The sequence below is a fragment of the Stegodyphus dumicola genome, chromosome 2 (genome assembly GCF_044657685.1).
Source record: "Stegodyphus dumicola isolate Sdum_Otavi_A_Nest chromosome 2, ASM4465768v1".
Taxonomy (NCBI): domain Eukaryota; kingdom Metazoa; phylum Arthropoda; class Arachnida; order Araneae; family Eresidae; genus Stegodyphus; species Stegodyphus dumicola.
The window spans coordinates 175,697,702-175,714,529 of NC_140769.1; the positions used below are offsets into that span (position 1 = coordinate 175,697,702).

A 16,828-nucleotide genomic window follows, 5' to 3' on the forward strand; every position below is an offset into this window, starting at 1 on the left:
TTGAATAAATTGCTTTGAAACTTGAAATCTTGGGTGACTGTCAGATTAGGCAATTTTCACATCCTATGAAAAAAGTTCTTTTAACATGCCTTGCACTTTATTCTAAAGTAGAACAATAGTATTTTGTTTTTCGAATTAATTGTTCTTAATGGAGAAACAGAAGTGTTTGCTGAATTTATAGCAGAAATTCAAACTTTTGTGTTTATAGCTGGATCTAGTGCTTGAGATGTCTGTTAGCTAAGCTTTCGACAGAGGCATAAACATTAGTTTAGTTTTCAGTGTTTGTTATTTCGTAGACTTAACGTTTTTCATCGCCTTTCGTGACAAAAATATTTCGTTTTGTTTTTATTTCCGAAAGTTATTTTCAATGGTTCGGAAAGTTATTTGCATTGTTCTGTTCCAGATTCTACAATAAATGGTCCTAATCCATCCTATAATTGATTTTAACTCAAATCATCACTAGCCTCATTATCTTTCTGATGCGAGGCGTCTCTTAAAATCTAATTTTGCTTCTGCTTCAAGTCATCATTAAATGATGGTTAAGATCCTTATGCACAGATGAAAAGATAACTAAACCCAAAATACACATATGGCTTTCATTTTCGAAACATATATTTAATATATTTAAGGGGTATCAGAAACCCCTATACCGACAATGTTAAATTGACCATTTTCGATGTACCTTTTCTCAAAGTCTGCTGTAGATAAAAGCTTGAAATTTTTTCTGTAATTAAAGTATACCTATCTGATTATACTGAAATGAGCTTTTGAAGCATTTTGAATTTTAGAGTAAATTACAGAATATTTTGTTAGGCATAGTAACATTTAGCACTTTTCTCACAGAAAAAAATTTTAATTTTTTTTTTTTTTTCTAAATTTATTACAAAAAGCTCATTTCAGTTAATATTAGGGAACCTAATAAATAAGCCATAAAAAGTTAAGATATCTGTGAGCAGTAGTTCCTGAGAAAAGGTACATCGAGTATAAAAAAATCACGTTTGGAGAAAAACGCGTTTTTATGTAAAAATTATCATTGATCAAACCAGTAGATGACAAATTAAAACTAGATTTTTTTTACAGTTCCAACTTTCATAGAGATTAAAGAATGGTATTTTTAGAAAGATAAAAGTGTAGAGAATTTGAAAATGCAAAAATCCGAAATCACAATTTTTTGAAGATTTGGGGGTTCCAACACCCCTTAAAGGTTTTTAAAAATGAATGAACAATGGTACTGTTTCTTTCATATGCTAACTCAATAGAAACGAAAGCATTGCACCTTAGCCTTTAATTTTGCTTATTATAGATAAAACTATACCGGGGCACTAAATTACTATCCATACTTTTATGCAATTCATACTGATATCAATCTCAGTTGCTATAAACATTTTTATTGTTATGCACACTTATATATATACCATTGCGTTAATTACATACACTAAGATTATTATTAGATACAATACCTCGATTATTAGGTACACAGTACCTAATAATACAATTTTAAACTTCTGTTATTAGATACGGAGCATTACGTTGTTACTCTTTTCATTCAAAACCTAGAAACTTCTTGTAACTAAAGAGTTGGGTCCTTATCTCAATGCAAACGAGCCGTAATCCCCCCATAACATCCATAACATCGTGATGCCTTAAAGGCAAACTTCAATATACATATATAACAAAATAAAAGGTACAACAGCGATGAAACTTTAATTTAAAAATTTATGCAGTATTCAAAAATTGCGATGTAATAGTAAATGAAAGAGATTTATTAATTTTCTATACTCAATTTCTTACTTATCTTCAATATGAGTTGCTTCATCACTGCTGTTACAATCACTGAAAGTATTTTAGATCCCATATTTTTATTAGCGGATATTTGTATCTGAATTAAAAGTCAACTAAAACTGAATAAATTATTATTCTGTAAGTCCCTCGATAAGGACGCTGTATAACATCATTAGAAAATACATTTTTTGCTGTAACATTTTATATATTATTATTTGTTAAATTAGCCTTTCATCGTGTATTCAAATTTCACGAACCAAGTATTTTTTGTTGGACAGCTCTTAAGTTTAAATTCAATAGCCGGCACTAAATCCAAGTCATCTTTAGTGAAATAAATTTCAGAAACCTTGTTTTTGACAACTAACTATTTAAAATACCTGTTGTACTACGTTTCTATAATTCTAAGTTAATGAATGAACTGTATAAAAAGAGAACCAATACTTTATTAACGGTAATTACTACATTCAGTACTAGTACATGGCATGTTGCTTAGCCGAATCCAGATGACCGAGTGAGAATTTCTATTTGTATTCAATATGTGGCACTGTATTCTAACTTAACACCTGTTGAGAAAAACTATATACTAGTGGATATTTATCATTGGTGTGGTTAAAAAAGGCTATATAAATTGTCTCTTACCTAGTGAGTTAAGTATTTTTCCCGCTCCCCATCTCAAGAGTTCCATTAAAGAGACAATCAGGAACCAATGACATGCAGAAGTGGTAATTAGTAAATTCCCTTAATTTCGAAAGTCTGCGAAGCATCCCTCAGAAGTACACAGTACCTGAGATGATTTTTAAAAACGTATAGCTCTATCCCTGCCTACTAGGCGGGTTTGGCTTGAGAGATAATGAATGATCTGTACAGATGAAGGAGACTTGGATTATTATATTTTCGTGTGCTCTTTCCCATTCAAGTTCCACCAGCTTCAAGTGTAGTGAAATGGTGTACAATAATTTTAAAAAGACTCGCTCTATACGAGAAAGTGCAGAAGTTTATGAAATTCTTCAAAAAAATATGCATTAAATAGTTCTGTATAACAGTAATTTATACTATTGCTCTCAAACTGATATTACTTAACCATACTAATAATACTACATAATGTTGCGTGATTGTAACTGATCCACTATTTGTTGAACAAGTATTTTAAATTACTGAACACCACAGATCCACCATATCAGATTATTAGCGGACTACGCCTTTTTAGTGCTTTCAGTGATTGTGCTAAAAATTATAAAAGAAATATCTATCTGTTAGTGGCGCTCATAATAATAAATTGCCTGTTGATGACATTAATAAAATAATAAGCAAAGATTGAAGTGACAAATATAATACGTTTCCTGTTAAGGTAGTGTTTCCTTTAGACCACCCTGTTGGCAAAGCGGAAGAGAACCGACTATAGTCTTTGGGCAGAGCCTCGAATCCACATGGAAGCACTTAAAATACTGTTAAGCCTAAAAACTTCTCGATAGGTTAGTAATAGTTAGTAGAAGACCCTGAGATGCGTTCAAGGATTTTTTTTTTCCCCAAAATTGAGACGCTGTATCCAATAGCAGGGATCTAACCGACATGCTTGTAACTTTGTTGAGCGGTGGCACATCGTTCGTGTAAAAAAAGGTATTTACGGCTAATTTATGATTATCTTCACGCCAATAAAACGTCACCAATGAGTACTGGTGACTTCGGTGAATAGGCGAGAAGCGTTTGTTTAGCTGTCTTTACAAATTCATAAGTACAGTTCCTTTCATAAATAACAATAAAAAGAAACATTTTATGACACAAAAAAAATATTACGAGAAAGAACAACAAGCTATAAAGCCTCTAGCCGTGGATGCTGTTAAGCGAATTAACAACTAAGTATATCACGCGTGTACTCAAACATGTGTATGATACGCACAGACTAAGCTGTTGTCGCATGTGTACTCGGAAAGGCGCGAAAATACGGGAATTATATCGACTGTTAAAACTGAAGGGGAGGAATTCAGACAACCAGAAAATAACATATTTATTTTGGACTATGGGGGCACCTAGTGATCTAGTGGTAAGAACGTTAAAACTGGCAATTCGAAGTTAAAATGTTCAAATCCTGCAAATGGGTTGGCTGTATGGAGCGTTTCGTTGTTTTCCCTATGTGTAACACTTCAATACGAACTTTTTTTAGAAAGTCCTCCGCGAAGGCATACATACGTACCATTACGAAGATATCCGGGGAGTGCTTTTCAGTAATCTAAGCCAGTCCAGCCTAGACCCTTGTGTATGTTATTGTGGGAAAGCAACATTTTTCATACTAACTCCAATAATTTTTGTCAGTAATCAAACTTGTGATATTGTTTCCAAGTCAACAAATCACATCACCAAAAAGCCAACAAATTATTTCGAATGCGTGCTGTCGCCAACTGGATAGTTTTAACGAATCCATCTTCCAGAAACATCCAGAGTTCATTAATCGAATAGAAACTGCATTCCATCCCGATATTGCGAGAGCACACAGAAGTTTGATCCCTTGACAAAAATTATTGAAGTTTGGATGAAAAATGTTGCAATCCGCATCATTACTTGCCTGATCTAGTGCGCTCAGACTTTCACTTGTTTTGCTGTCTTCAAACTTTCTTTCGTAGTATAAACATTTAATGCAGATAAGGCTGCCAATCAGAATCTTGTTCAGCTTTTCGCCGATTAAACTAGGTTCTTTTGTGAGTGGGGAATAACGAATTTGATTAAAATAAAGCAGCAAGCTGTCGAACCAAAACGAGCAATATACTACTGATTGGTCATTATTCTTTACATAAATCAAGAAACCTTTGAAGAACATAGAAACAATGCTATACCCATTTTATTATGATCACATTTTAAAACGCACTCGTCTATACGGAATAGCGCATAGAATTCATACATAATAAGTACACGTAATAAGATGCCTGCACCAAAAATAGGAAAATCATTTAACTAAGTTAACAATTAATTAACGTTTCGTTGCTTATAACTACTTACCTTTTTCTTCACTTTTTACATTCTGGAAAAACATTAACACCTAACAATATTTTCTTTATGATGCATGAATGGAGAAATTTTTGCGATACATTACATGATAATCCAGAAATTCATAAACCACCATGTGACTTGACCTACAAAATCCGAAATATAATAAATGTCCTCAACCTGAGAAAACAAGTTCGCATCATAGAATAATGTGGGTTATAAAATATCGTGGTGCCCTGGCTTTTGCTTTCGCTTAATTCTAAGGAAGGCAGATGTATGCAGGAACATTTGCTTTAACCCACATATTTTGGAAGGCGTAATTTTTTAGAATTTTCTTATTATTACTTCGTTAACATGAATACAAGTTTTCTATATATTTTAGAAACTTATATGTATTAGAATTTGTAGCACTAGAAGTTATTATTTTCGTTTTGTTCACTATTAAACAGGAAACAAAAATATATAAAAATTTTTAGCCCAAAGGGGCTTTGTCCCTGAAGGACTATTGTTTTCGCTTTGCGATTTTGCGCTGAATTACTATAAATATCCGTTTCACTTTTCAAACTGTTGCCACCAATTGTTAGAGTCCTGCATTATATTTGAAGAAATTAAATAATGAAAAATCTGCATAAACGTATGCATATTTCTTGCATTGTGATAAAACAACGGCACATAGAGCCATCGAATTTTGACTGACGTAATCCTCCTACGAATATGGGCATGTGGAAGACCAAATTTGGAATTTTTTTTATTATCCATTTCATATTTTGTAAAACTTTAACGAATTTTTGATAAACAAACTCAACGATTTCAAAGCGAGCAATGGCAACACTGCATGGGGAAAAAAATTTTTTTATCTCCAGTGCGCCGAGACTGTATCCGAAATTCTAAAGATACGCTCATTTTAAAATTATTTTGCGATATTGCTGTTGAATTGAATTTTATGGTTTAAGTGCGAAGAATTTGATATTTAATAATAAAGGTAGCACACAAAACTTTTTAAAAAATACACCTTTCGGCATAATGTAAAATCTGAAAGCTTTCAGATTTTTATTTGGTTACCGTATTTTCCTCTTTCTTCATGTACTACATTGCGCTAGTACGACTTTAATGTCTCCCAGTTGATTCTTTACGGATAGCCAAAATCAGAAAAATTGCTTGCGTTTTGCACACTAGTGTATACACATATATGCTTACTCAAAACGGCCAAATATGTTAGTTTAATTTTTCTACGATAAACTGACCATAATTTTAAATTTTTGAATATTGTGGACGTACTTTCAAATGATGATATCAAAAGTCATTCTTTATCTGAAATCATTGTTAAATCTTTCAATCAAATTTATTTTTCTTATTCAAAAACAGTAAACAACTATGTGTTTTAAAATAGTTTGGCGAATGAAGAACCAAATCAAGGAACAAAATGTGATTTGCGTTGATATGCGTTTTACTGCAACCCTTTGACAAAGATTCTTCCCAAGGTCTCTACGATCACGTGATACTAAACACGACGAAAATTCGCAAAAAATAAAAATCATTGTTACGAAACAGGACGAGAAAGATCTGGGTGAAAAATTGGCAATGTCCGCCCGGAACCAATCTATGTACAATTATTGCGGAATTGCAAAAGTACTATAATGTGCTATAATATAAAATGTTAAATACTGAAAAAGATGGCTATTCCTTAACAAGAAAATATCTAGCATTACAGATAAAAGTAAATTTATCGTATGAATTAAATTACGCTGCATTTGATTATAATGGCATTGCAGAATGGCCTATTTGAAGCGATTCATAAACACATATCTTAACTAACGTACTATCTAGCAACCAGGATATCTGCAACCAAAACGCAGACGGCCCACCATTTTACGACTGTTTCTGCTAGGTACCCATGAATTCCTGTTTTCAGTTTGTATATTCCTATACGTCTACACATTTTTAACTTTGTCAAAAACGTTTAATCTCACCTTTTTTAAAGTATGTATTGTTTAGCTGTATGATATATTGTACTTCATGTCGTTATACGGTCAAAATCTATCTGCAAGTTAAAAAAAATTGAACTCACCTTTGAATAATTCCGCTTTTAGACATCGGATCTGGTAAAACAGTTTAAGCAAGCAAAGTAAACCGTTTAAGTTAAGAAGCTACTTTATTAAGATGCGTCCAAAATTTCTCAGATTTCCTATGACTCGGAAAACATATCTATATATTTAATCTTGGAAAATGAGACAAACGTAGGTAAACTATTGAATGTAAACATCTCTACTATTCACAATATAATTGAGAAATACCTTATAAAAATTTGATTAAAAAACACAAAAAGAGTATCCAAGGTTTTTACCTGAAAGCGAAAAACGTGCAGCGTCAGAAGTTATTTGCTGTCTTAAAACCAGTGCAGTAAAACTGATTTTACAAGCCTAATAAATTTTTAGCAACTTTTTTAATTCAGAAATTGTGACGAATTATTTTAGAAATATAACTTTCACGACAAAATAGTTTGAAGAAAATCATTTCTACATAGAGAACCGAAGAGCACGAATATAATTCACTAACTACTATACTAAAAAACATCAAGATTCTTGAAATTCGGTTATATTTGTTCAAAGGAGTAATTATTATATTGTTAAATGTTTAATTTTTTCAGAAAATGTTTGAAAGCTTATGTTGTTGTTGTTTATATTCACTTGTCTGACGTAGTCAGCCCAAGCCCACGAAATTCCTCGTGAGAAGGAGCTCTAGATTACGCCTGCCGTTGGCAACAGCGTTAAGCACCTAACAGGTGACAGTTCGATTTGGTTCAGTTCCGTTCCAAATTTTGATAGAGAGCACCCCGGGGAAACAGCTCCGATGGCCTCGAACCTCTCTTGAAAGCTTGTTGTGCCTTAATACTTTTTGACTCACTGTATAGGTCAGCATTATAAAATAATTCAACTGAGCTGTCGTGCAAGATGGCCGGTATTATGTATGCAGAAACAACATAGGCTTAAAAGACTTGTTCTTTATAAATGCAGTGTAGGGATTTTAATAATTCTGAATAATTTAAAATTCTTAAACTGCAAGAAATATTTTTATTAGTACTAGGTATAACAAATACTTTTTTGTGGACTTTGATATTTCTTTGTTTAACAGGCTATAACAAAGCAGACGAGTGCTGTTTAACAAGAGCAGAGATGTCTCCATGGAAGACTTTCTAAGGTGAACTGGCCATATGTACATGTTACACTGCGGAAAAAACCACAGAAATATCCATAAACCCAGACAGTTTCCAGAATTTCAAACGCGATTTGAGCAGTCACTGTTTAGCAGTTTTATCCTCTCGCCGATTGAGTTGCCAAACGTGATCAGAATATTGGTATTTCATGCTTATTACATCTGCATATTAAAAATAAAAAACACTAATAAAAATAAAATTTGCAATCCCAAACAGAAAAAAAAATTAATCAAAATTTTGTTTTACTCAATATTACTAAATTTTATACAATATCTTTGGAATGGGGACTGCAATATCTTTCCTATATGCCTTATTCTTTAAAAAAGCTATGCGTTGATAAAAGATTTGGTATAATTAAATTATGATCCTTATTCATTCAATAAAATGTGACAGCAGACAAAACTGTTATAACATCACTTAATACAATTTAATATATCTTAAAAAGGCAACATATGTTCTTCAATGCATGTAAAATAGCACATAAATTTAAAGCATGACGTATAGCGTGCTACACATAATTTTGCATTACAAATTACCTATCACTAGTACCGTTGTTTTCGCTACCTCTTCAGCTAGCCTCGATATGAAACGCTGCGTTCTGTTGTCGTGAAATGTTATGTTCGGGTGAAGGGAAAGAAGTTTAACCCCAAATTGCCTCGACTTGTTTTAAATTTATAATTTTTCACTAAATTTATTTCGTTTGGATCACTTCATAAAAAACAAATGTAACTCTTGTTTAATTCTATTCGACTTTTATTTTATGTTATGAACTGCGAATTAAAGCATAATCGCAGTGTATTTAAATATATTTCTGACGTCTGGTTAAATGCTTACCCTTTTATATTGTGCAAGAATTTAAGCACAAACAAAGTTCTTATTACTATTTAGGCTCACAAGACCCATGTGTAGGATGTCAAATTCATACTGCAGTTCCTTACAACCTCCTCCGGCTCACCAGCGACAGAGCTCTAAAATCGCTGAACACTGGTAGTTCAGACCTGGGTTCGATTCCAGAAGAATGGGCTGTCTGCATGGGCGTTTTGGTTGGATTTCCCCATGTATAACGTGTATACTAGGCAGTTTCTCTTCGAAAGTCTTTCAAGAAGGCTTACGCAGATAGCCCTAGTGTGCTTTGTCGTCATTAACTAAGCAACACAATCTCTTGTTTTCCCGCTTAAAATCTAGCAAAGGTGGCTTTGAAAGACTCCACTGAGTAGGGTACCAGATTACCTTCATTCGGTCTGTATCTATAATTGTCATTATTATAATTTTGCAACTGCCTATTTAATTAGAAGAGTCCCTTCCACAGGAAAGATGAATGACCGATAACTTCTGATTAAAGAAGTATGTCATAAAGGAGTTCTGATAAGAAAGTACAACCACTGATGTTCATCTTACTAGTTTTTATCTCGCTGTTTACATACAATCCAGAGGATCTTCTCCATACGCACACAGAATTATATCAGCTTATCACTAGCCTTACATAATTAAAGTTTGGGTTTTTCATGATGAAAAAAAAGGACGTTTTAATGCTGTGGTTGCCATAAAGATCTGTTTACTTATGATCCCCCCCCGGAAACACTGATTCTAAATCCATCGTACGTATACCCAATTAAAGTGCTGCGAAATGGAAAGGCTACACGCTTTGCTGAGTTTCTTCTAAAGAGCGGCAGGCAACCATACGAATGAAAAGTTAACACACGAATAGAAGTCTATTCATGTAGAATGAAGCCCCGTTTATCCGAACTAACGGAGGCGATGTTATTTCGGATAATTCTTTTTTACCCCTCTGTAACATAGGGGAAATATTTTAGGAAGTTTAAGTTGGAAATGAAGAAATAAAGTAAGCTAAATGGTTGAGTAAATGTGCTTTACTATACATTTACATATGTGTATGTACTGCTGAGTAGTATACTCATTTTCTGAATAGAAATTTTTTGCTTTCCTCTTTCCGTATGCAAGAATATCGTTAATTTTCATTAGAAATTAATCTAAAGAGTAAGCCAAAAAGTTTGATTTGTGAAATATGAAGATGATTATATTTCGGATTCCCTGATTTCAGTTTTATTTCCTCTACTGTTTCAGTTAAACCTGTTTCCCACTGAACCAGATTGTATTAATCGTTTACTTGTACTAAGTCTTTTAATGCAAGCATTCCTAACTTTTACTCATTTACTACCCCTCTGACCAAGTGAAATTCTCCCCGATCTCTTTCTTCAATAAATTTTCATAACTCCTGCCGCGCTGTGAAAAACGTAAATTCTCAAGAATTCACTAAATTGTGTATCTGCTCTAGACGTGAAAACCTACAATTCGAATATTAATTTTTTTTATATAGCATCAAAATCATTATTTACAATTACGCGTCTAAGGGAAGTTGGCTCATTTAAGTTACACACAGTGAAATCCACGAAAATTGCCATGCAGCCACACCTTTCGCTGAGGTTCGAACTCTAGTCAGTGTTTCATAGGACAACATAACTCATAACAAATTTCCATCATAATTTTCAGATTTTAGCATTTCCATTTAACAATATGAAACACAAAGTTTTAAAATTAACATGCAAATTAAAAAGATCCTATAGTAAATAAAAAAAAAGCAAATAATTCCACTTATTGCTTTGGCAGAACTCTTCCTTTTTTTTTTTTTTTTTTTTTTTTTTTTTAAATTGAGATACGCAAAGCACATTCGGTCTATCTGTTTAGGGAAGGAAATATCTTCCTAGAGGTTTGGAATAGATTATTTAGACTATGGCAAAATACATGAGGGGCTATTTGCATAAATGAAGGGATGCCTTCGTGTATTCACGTTACACGAAGGAAAACGTTTTTACGTTAAGGAAACGTATTCACATTAAACTTTTCTAAAACTTTCTATTCTAAAGGAAACGTATTCACTTTACACATAGGAAAACCAGAAAACTCCTCACAGCACAGTTTTTAAACTGTAATCTAAGTTACCAATGTCTCGCGGTTTCATCGCTCAGCGATTAGGACTTTCTAATACAAACTAGCTCGTATTTATGTTACATAGAGAAGAAACCACAGAAACCCAGATGAAATATATAAATAATAATGCAGAAAATAATGCATTAATAACATGCTGCTTGATAGTGTATTTCAGATCGCCACATAGCCGGTATAGTGGTTAGTGAAGCTGACTTCCTTACCGATGGGCCCGGACTCGAATCTCGAATGGGAGTGGAAAGTCATGAATGTTTGTAAACGTCTAGTGTCTATGCAGCAAGGCGATATTGAAAATACGTGGCAAGCCGGTCGTCCTCTCAAAAGGTTGCTGGTAAAGAAAGAAGGGTGGGAAACCCTAATACCGAGCCACCCTCCTGGGTTTTTCTCCCTCGAAATTGGAACGGTACTACACAGTTAGTGCTGTAAGACTATATCTGTACGACCAAAGGTGAAATTTTGGTGTTCTAACCACTTCTACCTATACCTACCTGTATCTCGAATGACATAATGAATATGTATAGTTAAAATTTGCTTTAGAAAAGCAAATGAAATAGTTAATTAATTGAAGATAATTTAGATTTGATCTCCATATGTTGCTGACCATAATATCCACGTAAGAAGAGTTGTATTAGTATTTTTCGTGCAAAAACTGTGGTGAGATGATGGTGTACATTTTAAATGGTTTTTATTTTTCAAACTGTGCGGCTGCTCCAGAATGCGCGCTATTCCTTCTAACTTTATCCTTTCCGAAAGCATATTTATAAAGTAAGAGTGAACATAAATCGCTAGTTTTCTTTTAAGTCGCTGCATTATTTATCACTCGAATAAAAAAGACTTTTTTACTTTACGGAAATTGTCGCTCTGTTTCTATTTATTTTAAAACACTCTTCTTACATTTAGTTCTCAATTAAAACCAAGGAGAACAAATTGGAATCGGAAGAAAGGGCTCGATTTTCTATCCGAAAACAAGTATTCAGTATATTGTACAGAAGTTAAAATTTTGTATATCGCATGAATATATTTTCTTGAATAAAGAACAATAGAAATGAATTATTTTCGCTCAAAAATAATCACAATAATTAAAAAAAATCAAAATTCTTGATAATTTACTTCAAACGGTTCTTTCCAACCCAAAAACTATGTTACTATTTTTAAAATACAATAGATTGTTATTCTCTCCTCTTGGATATTTTAGAATTCTATTATGCCATTCCCACGGAAGTAAAGCTTAGTGCCCCCCGCCTGCTTTAATCAAACGTCAATTAAAATATCTTTCTAAGGAAGAACTACTAAGAGAAAGTGGCACATATTTGAAGAGAACTTTCTAAAGGAAACTGGATCGTATTCACATAACATAAGATTTTATTTCATAAAAATATTCTGGGTATAGGCCATTTTACCCACAAACAATCCAAAGTGGTTGGCTTGCACTCGTTCAAAATTACTCATAGATCATAATAAGCACACTATTTCTATTACCAAAATTTACTAGCAAAAAAAAGACGTAAATTTTACTGTGCACAAACTTTCAACTCACTTCGCTTTTATGGGGAATTATCAGCTTAATAGAATCTAAATTTGATCGAGTTCATTATTAATTCCTTATAATAATTTGTGAACAATCATTTTTGCTTTGCAAGAACGAAATTTCAATATATCACACCTTATATCGTAGGAAAAAATATCTTATCGAGAATTATCCTTTAAATAAATAAGTAACTGTAAATTAAGCTACGCTTTTTCAGAAGAAATCACATCCCGGTCTCTCCAATCAAAAAATTATCCACAACTAAGAGACAAAAGAAAGCCCTACGTTCCTCATTGTCTTAAATAAAAATAATTTTTATTATCATAATAAAGAATAAAAATTTCAAATTAATATTCTCATAAAGTCTTTATTAATAATTAAATTTCTTTTAATAACCATTTAATAATCAATCATCTTTTAACAATCTTTAATTCTCATAATTCATTTGACACCCACACATATTATACGAAAAGAAAAGCAAAAATGAGATAACTTTTGCAATCTGTAAACTTCACAGTACTGTCTAACAATCCAAAGAAAAATTTACAATTAAAAAGCTTAAAAATGTTTTAGTTATTTTAAATTTAAAAATATAAACATTCATAAAAAATTTTATAAATTGTAATCTGGCCCAGGTAAAAAAATTCCATTTTAACACATGCGAAACAATTTTAAATTAAATACTTAGGACAAGGTTACTATTTTAAGAATTAATTCTCAGAAATTTAATTCGCAAAACATAAAACTGTAATATGGACAAGACACACAACAACATAAAACTGTGTTCCGTCGCTCTTCGAATTTAAGGCTTACTTTATTGGATTGTTACAAATTAATGTACGCCTCAGATTTGATTGCAATTTAGATTCAATTAGTATATACTCGAATCCAACTACTCATTTAAACACTTCATGTTAATTTCATTAATTATGTATTTTATATTTTATGTGTATAATTTTTCTAAAGGTATTAATTAAATTTATCATGAAATATTTGTAATACTCCAATGAGTAAGATTTTTACTCTATTTTTTATTTATGCTATTAGTATATATACGGTATAGTGCTTAGGCGAGCCTGACTGCGATATCAAAGGGTTGATATATTGTTTGTTCCTTCATAGGAGGTAGCGGTGGCCGCCTATTAGGTGCCTCCACAATAAAATGGCCAGCACTTCTGGCCTTAGTAGTGGCCAATGCCATTATAGTGCCCGCCATTGAGGAAAAAAATTACCAACTACTATTATTCTTTCAATCTTGCTAAAAAGAAAAACTACGCCAAAAGAACATTTTCCCGAAAGTTGCCATCCTTTTTCGCTGAATAAAATGCACGAGTCACAGAGGATTGCACGAAATGCGGCTAAAAACAGACTGATCTAAAACTCTTCGAAATCAATCTAAATTCATTTGGATTCATTCCGAGATCATATCACAGAAGCATTGAGAAAAATGTTGTTTCCAGTCCGTATGACTGAGTGGTCCATAAAAGCATGACAAAGCAACTTCTGCCGCTCCTCATCAAACCATTCAAGGCTTTAGTAAACAATATGAAGTTTGGTTAGCTTTAAATCTCGCAATTAGCATCCTCGAGCAAAATTAATAAGGCGCTTCCCAGCTCTTACTGATGGATTTTCAAAGCCTGGAAAGCGATCCTTATAATACTCTTTTTCCACGTATAATTTGAATATAATCCATTTTCTTTTAGGAAGCTATCCAAGAAGGCGTCCTTTCTCATTAAACAAATAATCGTCATCTTCCGAAAAATGCTGCCTGATACACGAGAACTATGGAAAAGCTCACTAAGGCTATCTGGCTAAGGAGAGGGATGTCTTCGTGAAGGACTTTCTATAGGAACCTGGCTCGTATACATGTTATACATGAAAAAACACCCATGCAACCAGCTCGTGTACCTTGAATCGAGACGACGTCAGAACTACCAGTGTTCAGAAATCTTACTGCTCTGTTGTAAGAGAATATAAACGAAGAAAAGTCTTATATCGGTGAGTGGTTGTGAAACTATTCACAATATCATTGAAGAAGAAATCGATTAAAGATGCGTAATTATTCAAATGAGAAATGATTAATATAAATGATAATTCATAGTAATCGCAACAGTAAATAATAAAGTAAATATAACACCACTGTGCCGCCGATATTAAGCACATTGAAGAGTCTTAAATTAGAAGTTAAAAGCCACTTTCTCCTCAAAATTTGAAACAATAATTAAAGTACGCCATTCGATGGTGTCTTTTCAAAATAGCAATGCCCTACTTAAGAAAGATAGCTTTTGCATTATACCATCATAAATTAACACCAGATAGATATTTTTGCACTTACTTCATAAAGTAAGCTTTTCTTTTAAGAAACTACTAAACTCTTACTAAATAAGAAAACTCTACTGTTCCCCTCCCCTCCACTGGATCATTTTTGCACGAGGCAAGCAAAAGACACTTCCCGGAAGTATTGGCAATAACTCTTATTTTATCAAGACTGGAGACTCAATCAATGAAAATTATAATTAATCCTAGATGTTAATAATCACCTTCTTTCAATGAAATGTCGAAAATGAAAACAATAAATAAGAGATGTTAACATTGCAAATGTTAAGAGTGTGCATTGAAAAATGAATATTTGTCTACAGTAGCTTACTTACCTATTACTTTCTTTAGCTTCATACCATACGAAACATTGACAACAAAAAACAGCCAAATGACAAGCAGCATAGCAGTCTTTTTCGAAGGCTGCATCGTTGAAAACTGGTATCATGTAGGTACTTTCCATTTTAAACTGCAACAGCTCACTCACTCTTCCTCTGCCCTATTCACCTACTCCCGTATTGTTTACACCTGCTCGTTACGCTTCCCCCCCCCGCACACACTTTTTTCTGTCCATTGGCATCTCGATTAACTCATTTTTTGTTGAGTTGTTATTCTTTGTTTAGACGTCGTGTTCATTTCATTGCATCTTTTTTCGTTGATTTCCTTCGAAAAGCGCACATCATTATGCATTCCATTTTTAGAATAAACAATGAAAAACAGTGAAATCTGTAAAGACAAAATTTCGTTAATAATTTCAGAAGGTATGTTCATTTTTTTTGTTTTTCCCCGAATCCATATTCTAAATAAGCCATGACATTACGAACTGATAATTAACCTTTAACTAGTACGGTGAATATTCTGCGCGTAATTGGAAAGAGGGGAATCCAGGGAACCGAAAATAAAATTTTAATTTTTGGCAAATACTTTTCAAATATACCATCGTTACTCAAAGGAATTATTAGTGCAGTTGATACTTGAATAAAAAGAGGGTTAGAAGAACAGACGCTTTTAGCCCTAAATACCTTGTTAAATTTTCACTTTCTGAAAGCTTAAACCTACTATTTACAGCCTATTCCTGAAAATTTTACGAGTGATACAAATGTTAGTGAAGCAACACTTAACTGACGTTAGAATCATCTTAGAATACTTTTTCCAAAGCTCTTGGTCCATTATGCCATAAAGTATGTATTTATCATATTATCTTTTATGATACAAAACAACACTATATTACTAGCACTAGGTATCACAAATATACATTTTTCAAGCCTATATTTATTTCCTATTAATGTACAAGATGAATAAAAAAGGGAATAATGGAAATGTAAATAGACTTATCGTTGCCATCCGAAGACGGGTCAAACTACCACTGTTCAGTGGTCTTATATATCTCTGGTGGCATTTTGCTAAAGATATTTTCACGAAGAATTTATTATTGTTTTTGACGAATATTCATGAAAATTATATTTCATAAAAGCAATTATTTTTTATCAATTTAGTATTGAAAATTAAATACGGGAAAAAATCAACACAGGCTGTCGAGGCTAGCACATGAAGTGTTGCACATACGTAAATGATTTTTGTACGATGTATGTTTTGAAATGTACGATTTTTTCCCCCGAGTGTTAATTAGGCTGTTTATAAATGGCAAAGCAAAGCACACGAGAAGTACCTGCCGAAAGGGAAGCATGACATTATAAAGGACTTCCTGAGGAAAATTGGCTAGTATTTACGTTACACACACATGGGAAAAACCAACCAACCATACAGCCAGCCTATTCGCCTTCTTCCAATTTTAAATTTATATTATATAAATCATAATTTTTTTTTTCTGAACTGGAAAAAAGTGTTTAGTAAATGTACTTATTTATTGTAATGTGTAGCCATACAGTAAAAAAGACTTCTGAACTTTATTACTTGAAGGCCAGCGACAACTTTTCTATTACATCTAAGGACGGAAATGTAATAGAAAAGTTGCATTTTAAAAACGAAGAATGAAGTACAGCTCACTAATAGATTGAGAGTAAAACTACGGCTCGTAAAAT

At 32.8% G+C, this 16,828-nt stretch overlaps 1 protein-coding gene across 1 annotated transcript in view; it reads right to left on the reverse strand.

The window, feature by feature from the left end:
- LOC118186974 (uncharacterized) overlaps positions 1 to 15,255 on the reverse strand; it is a 173,883-nt gene extending 158,628 nt beyond the window's left edge. The window contains exon 1 of the mRNA XM_085810247.1: positions 15,122 to 15,255. Within this exon, the coding sequence (XP_085666373.1) occupies positions 15,122 to 15,215 (94 nt within the window). The 5' untranslated portion in view covers positions 15,216 to 15,255. The remainder of the gene's footprint in view (positions 1 to 15,121) is intronic.
- Positions 15,256 to 16,828: the final 1,573 nt, after the last annotated feature.